This window comes from Dryas octopetala, chromosome 1 (genome assembly GCF_963921425.1).
Source record: "Dryas octopetala chromosome 1, drDryOcto1.1, whole genome shotgun sequence".
NCBI lineage: Eukaryota > Viridiplantae > Streptophyta > Magnoliopsida > Rosales > Rosaceae > Dryas > Dryas octopetala.
Genome location: NC_141366.1, coordinates 11,694,375 through 11,703,379, shown reverse-complemented (window position 1 = coordinate 11,703,379; position 9,005 = coordinate 11,694,375). Strand labels below are relative to the sequence as shown.

The window sequence follows — 9,005 nt, the reverse complement described above, 5'->3', positions numbered from 1 at the left end:
AGCTAATGTCGGCAGAAAAGAGAGAATCTAGGTGGGCCAGGGGTCATGGGCTGACAGCCTAGCATCTAATTGTTCCAAGTATAAAAGGGCTCAAACGAAAATGGGCTCGAGCCTAAATGGTCCGAGGGTTTTGACAGCCTCTTTTTTTTTTTTTTTTTAATTCCTTTTCTATTCTTTTTCTTTTATTATTTTTAAATTTTCAGTTATACATAAAATTTCAAAGAAAAAAAGAAAAAGAAAATAACAATGATAACTGAGATGGTGAAAATTTAGTATGCATAACTGATATACGATCATAGTGATTACTTCTTACTTATTATCTATATATTTGATCCTTTGACTATGAGGCTACGAAATGTATTATCTATATATTTGATCCTTTGACTATGAGGCTACGAAATGGAAAGCTCATAGTGTACTTGTGACAAATCCATTGTAACTGTTTGTGTATAAAACTTGTACAAGATTTATTCTTTCCTAGAAAATTGCTTGAGTTCAAGTTCGGGCTTTGTTCCTTCCCTTAGTTTTCAAGTAAGAAAAGGTCCAACTACCTGCGCATTCTGTTACAAGATGATGCCGTTTTGTCTCTTTAATTACCTGACCTTGATTATCTTCTGTAATTCATTAAAAATCATAACTGTTTGGGTCTCAGTTGTGTGGCTGTGTAGTGTTTCCTTTTAGGCACAATTCAACTGCACAACAGCTCTTTGTTAAATTGCAATTAAGCTTTAAAACCCCGTTTTTTGTTGAAGCACAGACGTCTGAAAGGTCAGAATTTGTCAGGAATACTCCCGCCAGAGTTGGCCAGGCTCCCCTATCTCCAAGATATGTAAGTACACTCTCAATACACCAACTTTGAGTCATATAAAGCAAGCAAAAAAGAATTCTGAGTCATATAAATGTTCTAGTCCAATTTCATTAATTAATTTACCTGTATGTCGGTTGCCAATGAGCAATGACTCATTTCTTTCCTTCTCCTCTAGTGACCTCACCCGCAACTACCTGAATGGTACCATCCCTCGAGAATGGGGCTCCATGCAGCAACTTGTCAACATGTACTCTCTCTATCTCTCTCTCTCTCTCTCTCTCCCCGTATGTGTGTGTGTGTGTGATATTCATGTCATGTCATGTTCATATTATTTTAGTGGCCACTTCAATGTTCTTCAGCCATTTCATTGATAAACAGTGAATCTAAGACTTGGGTTTTCTTGATAATATGTTATTGCGTTTCATATTGATGGCCATTTTAATATTAATGAGCCATTTCTTTCATTAAAGTGAGTGTAACATATAAGTTTTGTTGCAGTTCCCTTGTTGGAAACCGTTTGACGGGCTCTATCCCCAAAGAGCTTGGAAACATCACCACCCTGAAAAGTTTGTGAGTGTTGATTACTCATTTGTTTCTTCCCCGGCCCCCAACTTGATTGCATGAAGATTCTTAAACGTACAACTTTTTTTAATGAATGGAATTGAATTTGTTTTGTGTAGGGCCATCGATATGAATATGTTTTCTGGAGTTCTTCCTTTGCAGCTTGGGAATTTATCCAACATAGAAAGAATGTATGATGCCCTATTTGAAATTTTACGCGCCCTGATAACAAATATTTTGTTTCTTTGGGTTGGCTTTGCTGTAGACAGGTGCTGGATGTTTTCACCAGTAAATCATAAATTTCATTATCTTTAGTATAACTGTTTTCTCTCCTTAATTTTTTAGGATTCTTTCCTCAAACAATTTTACTGGGGAGTTGCCGGAAACATTTGCCAACCTTACCACATTAACGGACTTGTAAGCTCTTACTGTTCTTTTTCCTTTTATTAAGGTTTGAAAGCATCAAAATTAGTCATTATTTATTGCATCCTGAGATTAATTGGTATTATTTTCCTTTTCCCATCATTATACAGCCGGATAAGTGACAATCACTTTTCAGGAAAGATACCTGATTTTATTCAGAACTGGACAAATCTTAAAAAATTGTGAGTGTTTTCTTTACCGTTACTAGATTCTGAAAACCATATTATCACTAATTCAAATTATTACTTGTTCAAACAGATTGATTCAGGCTAGTGGTTTGACGGGGCCAATTCCTTCCAACATTTCTCTTTTGAAAGGATTAACTGACCTGTTAGTTTGGCTTTTGCTTTCGTAGCCATTTATAAACTCAAATATATTAGCAATTATTTAATTTTTATTCATGTTCAATTTTAACATTGCAGGAGAATTACTGACTTGAATGGACCTGAAGCACACTTACCTCAACTTAAGGATATGACAAAACTGAAGACACTGTGAGTTAATGACACAATTTCTTGCTCAACAATAAGTGTTTGCAAACTCAAAGGTTAGTGTTTCTGTTACAGGATGTTGAGGAGTTGCAATATTACTGGACCACTACCTCCATATCTTGAGGACATAACAACTTTGAATACTTTGTCAGTATAAATGTCTTTGTTCCATTTTTTTCCTCTCTTCAGATAACTTTGTTAGTAGATGTTATTCTACTAATTAAAGGATCTCTAAAATCATGGCCAAAAAAAAAAAGGATCTCTAAAATATATTTCTTATATCTTTGTTTGCAGAGACCTCAGCTTTAACAAGCTAACTGGAGAAGTTCCACCAAGCTTTGCTAACCTAAAGAAGGTGGATTACGTGTAAGCAATTTGAATAACAGATCTTCACTTTCTTACACCAAAATTCAGGCAGACATTCTTAATGGTTATGTCACACCCAGCCCAACTAGCTGGAAGTGTTTCTCATCTGAAATCTACTAATCTAATGCACTCAGAATTGACAAAGTCATTTTAGCAAATCTTAACCATGATATACATAATAATGAACACTACATTCTTTACTGATTTTTTTGGTATAAATTGTGCTTAGGTTCTTAACTGAAAACTTACTGACTGGATCGGTGCCTGAGGGGCTGATAGGAAACATGAGGAAATTTATGTAAGCTTCTCTTCCCAATGCTAATATTTAGTTACTATATAAGGAAATTTATGCTATCTATTACTTGATAAAGCATAGTACATGCATTATAGTGTGACTTTGTTGTGTGGAGCTTGATTATACTCATGAAATAGTCATTAACTGTACATTCTGTATTTTCTGGTGATCGATCACTAGTATGAAATTGTTCATAGCATACTTAGATAGTACTTTTTCCTTATGGTGTACTTTTTCCTTAGATGGTATCACCTATGAGTGGTGAAAATTGCTAATGAAAGATATATACTCTTACATCATAGCCCTTTTTGTGCAGCGATCTTTCATATAACAACTTCACCAACCCACAGGCTGCTTGTTCTCGCGGCTTGTAAGCATCTCTTCATTATTCTAAATTTAATTTGTTTGTACGTGTCTTGTAGAGCAAGCTTAACATTTCAATCTGCGTTAATTTCTACAGGAACTTGTTTGCAAGCTCTTCAAAAGGCAATAGTTCGTAAGTTTCAGATTCATCTTCTGAAAGCATGCATCATTAATTTACTTGGCGCGCATTCCTGTGTATTTCTTAAATCTTATTCTACTACTCATTTTCTTTTATGATGTTATCTTGCTGACTTCTTCTGGACCCTCCATTATTCTGTCAGCAGAACTATTCCATGTATGAAAAATATTGCAGCATGTCAAAAAAGTAAGTTGGATTTCCACATATCTCCTCACAAACCTCCCATGCCGAAAAGAAATAACAGACATAATTGCTTTTTTTTTTTTCTTAGCATGGTACTCTCTTCATATAAATTGTGGTGGAAATCAAGTAACTGTTGATGGAGATCCCACACCATATGATGAGGACAAAGTTTTAGTTGGAGCTTCATCAATTTCCGAGAGCACAAATTGGGCACTAAGCAGCACGGGTTACATCCCTGATGATGATGACAATACAGACACATATATTTTGACTAATTCATCTAGACTCTCTATGACCAACCCTCAGTTGTACACGACTGCCCGCGGTTCTCCCCTCTCTCTAACTTATTATGGGTTTTGTCTGGGAAATGGAAACTACCATGTAAAGCTCCATTTTGCGGAGATATTATTTACAAATGACACAACATTTAGCAGCCTGGGAAGACGTGTATTTGATGTTTACATTCAGGTTAGCTATTCACATGTAACATGTAATAGATTGCTGTCAGGACTGTACATATAAACCTCATTATTGGAATGAAATGTTAAGTAATTGAATTAGTATATTGCAGGGGACACGAGTGCTGAAGGATTTCAATATTGCTGAAGAAGCGGGTGGGGTTGGTACGGCAGTCATAAAGGAATTTCCTGCTGTTGTAGTAAATAATAAAACCTTGGAGATCCGTTTGTATTGGGCTGGGAAAGGGACGACAATTATCCCTCTTAAAGGAGCACTCTATGGTCCTCTTATCTCAGCTATTTCTGCAGAATCTGGTAAGTTTGACACTGCATCTTCTATCACTATTTCTGTAAGTTATTAAGGTTCCACCAATGGATCGAACCTTTTGTTTCTCTGTGCACTTTCCTGTCAAAGCTATTTACGCTAACAAAGCTATTTATTTTCTGGCAGCTGAACCGAGTAGCTTATCTGTAGGTGCAGTCGTTGGAATAGTGGCTGCAGGAGTAGTCTTCCTTATATTACTAATTTTTGGTATTCTTTGGAGGAGGGGCTTCCTAGGACAAAAAAATACATTGGAGCAAGGTATTTGAAGTTGATGTTATAATGGTTGTCTTTTTAGACACAATTTCTTATACGAGTTTTATTCTTGCACAGATTTAAAGGGTTTTGACCTGCAAACTGGTAAATTTACCTTGAGGCAAATCAAGGCTGCCACAAACAACTTTGACATAGCCAATAAGATTGGAGAAGGTGGTTTTGGTTCTGTTTACAAGGTATTAATTCTTCAGAACCAATAATTTCTAGTCATTTGTTGCATTTGGGCTGATTTGATTAATTTCTAGTCATTTGCTTCTTATGTTCTTACGTGAATGGATTAATTTTGACTGTTACTCAAATGCAGGGCCTTCTTTCAGATGGCACCATAATTGCTGTTAAGCAGCTTTCTTCCAAATCAAAGCAAGGGAATCGTGAATTTGTGAATGAGATAGGAATGATTTCTGCTCTGCAACACCCTCATCTTGTCAAGCTCTATGGATGCTGTATTGAAGGAAATCAATTGTTGCTTGTCTACGAGTACATGGAAAATAATAGCATTGGACGTGCTTTGTTTGGTAAATATTACTCTTGTATACTTTTCTATACCGAAACTTCTTTTCGTCCATGCAGGTGGGTATACAAGTTTTTATACTAAAAAATGTTACTTATAGCTACTTTTTATTAATGTGATAAATTGAAGGTCCAGAAGGAAGTCAGTTGAAGTTGGATTGGCCAACAAGGCACATGATCTGTGTTGGTATAGCAAGAGGTTTGGCTTACCTCCATGAGGAATCAAGATTGAAGATCGTTCATAGAGACATCAAAGCTACTAATGTGCTTCTTGATAGAGATCTTAACCCAAAGATATCTGACTTTGGATTGGCCAAGCTTGATGAAGAGGATAATACCCACATAAGCACCCGGATTGCTGGAACTTTGTGAGTCCCTGTGTTTTAATCTATTTTCTTATACTTTTTGTTTTAATCTTCATTCCACCTCAATGAGTCTATCAAAATAGGGATAAGAAGATAGAACAAACGGATGGTTTCTTTACCTCATATACATTTCAACTTAACCATATATTCCAATAGGTTTCAGGAGCAGATTTGTTCTTCCAATACAGCTTTCTTATTTCATCTCTCTCTCTCTCTCTCTCTCTGTTGCATTTTAACCATTCAACTAGGAAAAAAAAACCTACTTTGTTTTAGGATTAGTAGTATTTTTACTATCTCTTTGAGCTAGATGTGGGGAATTTATGTGTGATTTCATGATTTTGTAGCGGATATATGGCACCCGAATATGCAATGCGAGGTTATCTAACTGACAAAGCAGATGTTTATAGTTTTGGAATTGTTGTATTGGAAATTGTTAGTGGGAGGAACAACACATCGCACCGGACAAAGGATCAATGCTTTTATCTTCTTGATTGGGTAACATGAATCTCCTGCTTCCTTATTCAGTTTTCAATTTTTTTTGGTGCTGTTTATCTCTATTTGATTTACACAACTTAATGACTAATATCATACTTGGGGATGTTTGTTCACTCTTTTCTCAACAACACTAATAACATATATCTTATTGTTATTACGATACTTGAATCATTGAAATTGAATTTCCATATAGACAAATTATATATATTGCTACTTGTACTTTCCTGTTTGTAGGCACTTGTTCTAAAAGAGAAAGGCAATTTGCTGGACCTGGTGGATCCAAGGTTGGGTTCGGACTTTAACAAAGAAGAGATGTTGCGGACAATCAATGTGGCTCTCCTTTGCGCTAATGTCTCTGCAGCAGTTAGGCCTGCCATGTCTTCAGCGGTGAGCATGCTTGAAGGCAATGCTGCTGTTGAGGAGTTGGTCTTAGATCCAAATGCCTCAAGTAATGAGATCAAGGCAATGAGGAAACATTTTGAATCCATTTCATCTCTCGGGAGCAAGGCTGAGAGCCAGACACAAACTATGTCAAATGAAGGGCCCTGGACTGCTTCATCTTCATCTGCTCATGATCTCTATCCAGTCATTCCTGATTCAGATTACTGGGAGAACAGAAATTTGATAAACTGATTCACAAACCATCATTTCTACTTCCTCCATACTAAATATAGTTTAAAGGAATAAATACACAAGTTTCCACAGCATAGTAATTGTAAATTGTGAAATCAACTGTTCACATGCATCACCTTGTCTTTTAATTTGATGAACTGATTTTTTTTTTTTTTTTCCAATAACTGTTGTAATGCCTACATTGGACAATTTTTGATGAACTCGATCCAGTACAGCAACTGGAATATTTGTCTTTTGTTTCAATCGGTTTCGAGAAGATTGCTTTACATACAGAATTTGCAATTCAGGGCAGAGTTTTACAGTCTGAGGAAAATTGAATGCATTACTTGGCACTTGGCAGCATAGTTTTGTTTTTGTTATCTGAATGTTTGCTTTCTACCATCAAATGGGTTTTCTTCATATTTAGCTAGCTCGGTCAGCTAAAGGGAATACATAATAGTCAAATTAAATTATAGTAAAAAAAATTTGGTGTAGACTTCTAGTATGTGGGCTCCACTCTACGTTTTTCACCTGGCCCTGCATTCTCTTTCTCTGTCTCATAGTCATAAGCTCATAAAGCAAACAAAAAGTTAAGGTGTTCTTAATACCCATTAATTCTCCTCTCCCCACTAATCTTTCATATACACTAAATAATAATTCAAGCTAGCTAGCTCTCATCACTTTCTCTCTCCCTGCACAAACTCATTTTGGGCATACAGTTTTCCCTTTCAAACGTGAACAAACTTTGGAAAAATAATGAATATGTACTTCTTCCCTTCATTCTCTCTTGGTAGCTTGCTATGCAACTCTTGCTTTCGGATATACTCGCGCGAGTACCAAAAGATGAAGGTAGGATGAGGACAGAGTGATTTTCAATAAAATACATGTGATCGATGCTTGGATTCACTTTGTACTTCAGGTTCATCACATCTTATTAATTCTTCACCAATTAAAGAATTATGTGTCATTCACAAAATCAAATGATTATTGACTAATTATAAGTATTTATTTTAGAAACCTATTAAAATTGATCACTCAGTTTTGTTTTTTTGTTTTTTTTTTGTTTTTGGGACAAAGTTTATAGTTTTGTATTTGATTAGAAAACTTGCATTGTAATTCACTAATTCACAGTGCACTAATCGTGGACTCATGGTGGACCAAATTTGATAGCTTCAACCAGAGCCCTGCTCATGGTGTCGGTGAATAATTTAATTAAGAAACATTGATTGGCATCCATTACTCACTTTTCTCAACAATTTAGCATATATATATATATATTTTAGTTTGGTGAAAGGAGATCAAATTTGAATGTATTGTGAGTAATTCTACGATCCTTTAAACTGGGTTGCCCAACAATTGCATTTAACTCAGATATTTAAAGTCTTTTGCAAACTTTTTTTTTCAATAACTCAAGATTTATTAGATTGCAAAATTTTATTAAGTACTTTGTAATTCAATAACTCCCCTTCAATTCTCTTATCACATTTCTTATATTTATGAGAAAATTTCTTTATAACTTAGTACGTGACAAATTATGATTGAATTATAAAAATGAATGACTCATTAGGATACCAACTATTATTCTTACATTTTATGTTCTTTGTTCTTATATTTGACTTTTCATGTGAAAGAAAAAATTTAGAATGATAACATCACAGTCTTCAAGTCTTTATGTATTATGTATGTAAATAAAGTGAGGAACCTTCCTGGCCAAAAATAAAAAAAGTGAGGACCATGACTCTGTAACTGAAGAGTGAAGACCCAGTAGTCTACGTCGTTGACCACGACTTGTATAACATTCATGTTTGTAGCCTATAGGCTATAGCAGCCAAGAGATATCTTGATTCTATTGGGTTTTATGGACCACGTTTCTAATACTAGTCTTTATTATTTTATGGAAAATGCTACTCATAATTGATGCATGATGGGAAAGATTTAAGAGATAAAAATATAAAATATATGTATATATTTGTTACATTAAAAGTATACGTTATTTATATATATTTTTAATATTATATGTCTGAATAAATTAATATATGTGATCATAATACTATGTGCATGTTAACATATTATCATTATTCAATGTGTTTTAATCTAAAAAAAATTCAATACATGTGTATAATCGTTTATATATATATATCTAAATTTTACATCTTAAACATTTATTCTTAATATACTTATTATAATTTATATCTATTAAGGACTTACATATCCCAAAACACAATCTAATAATTTGTATCGATTAAGGACACTACATGATCACGTCGGCATGCCACCCAATCTAACAATCATACACGATAAAATTTTCATGTCCGCCACACGTGAAATTGACTAAGAA

At 34.7% G+C, this 9,005-nt stretch overlaps 1 protein-coding gene across 2 annotated transcripts in view; it reads left to right on the top strand.

Annotated features, from left to right (window-relative positions):
• The window catches only part of LOC147297875 (putative leucine-rich repeat receptor-like serine/threonine-protein kinase At3g14840), an 8,316-nt gene extending 1,385 nt beyond the window's left edge, over positions 1-6,931 (top strand). Inside the window, exons 3-24 of one of the 2 annotated variants that reach the window (XM_086230209.1) lie at positions 758-829; positions 984-1,055; positions 1,307-1,378; positions 1,489-1,560; positions 1,715-1,786; positions 1,903-1,974; positions 2,051-2,122; positions 2,215-2,286; positions 2,359-2,430; positions 2,578-2,649; positions 2,879-2,947; positions 3,261-3,314; positions 3,405-3,440; positions 3,592-3,632; positions 3,718-4,097; positions 4,201-4,402; positions 4,539-4,670; positions 4,743-4,861; positions 4,990-5,200; positions 5,326-5,563; positions 5,905-6,055; positions 6,290-6,931. In XM_086230209.1, coding sequence (XP_086086335.1) covers positions 758-829; positions 984-1,055; positions 1,307-1,378; positions 1,489-1,560; positions 1,715-1,786; positions 1,903-1,974; positions 2,051-2,122; positions 2,215-2,286; positions 2,359-2,430; positions 2,578-2,649; positions 2,879-2,947; positions 3,261-3,314; positions 3,405-3,440; positions 3,592-3,632; positions 3,718-4,097; positions 4,201-4,402; positions 4,539-4,670; positions 4,743-4,861; positions 4,990-5,200; positions 5,326-5,563; positions 5,905-6,055; positions 6,290-6,688 — 2,752 coding nt within the window. In that variant the 3' untranslated portion in view covers positions 6,689-6,931. Of the gene's footprint in view, positions 1-757; positions 830-983; positions 1,056-1,306; positions 1,379-1,488; positions 1,561-1,714; positions 1,787-1,902; positions 1,975-2,050; positions 2,123-2,214; positions 2,287-2,358; positions 2,431-2,577; positions 2,650-2,878; positions 2,948-3,260; positions 3,315-3,404; positions 3,441-3,588; positions 3,633-3,717; positions 4,098-4,200; positions 4,403-4,538; positions 4,671-4,742; positions 4,862-4,989; positions 5,201-5,325; positions 5,564-5,904; positions 6,056-6,289 lie in introns of both variants that reach the window. The other variant, XM_086230208.1, reaches the window with a different exon arrangement.
• Positions 6,932-9,005: the final 2,074 nt, after the last annotated feature.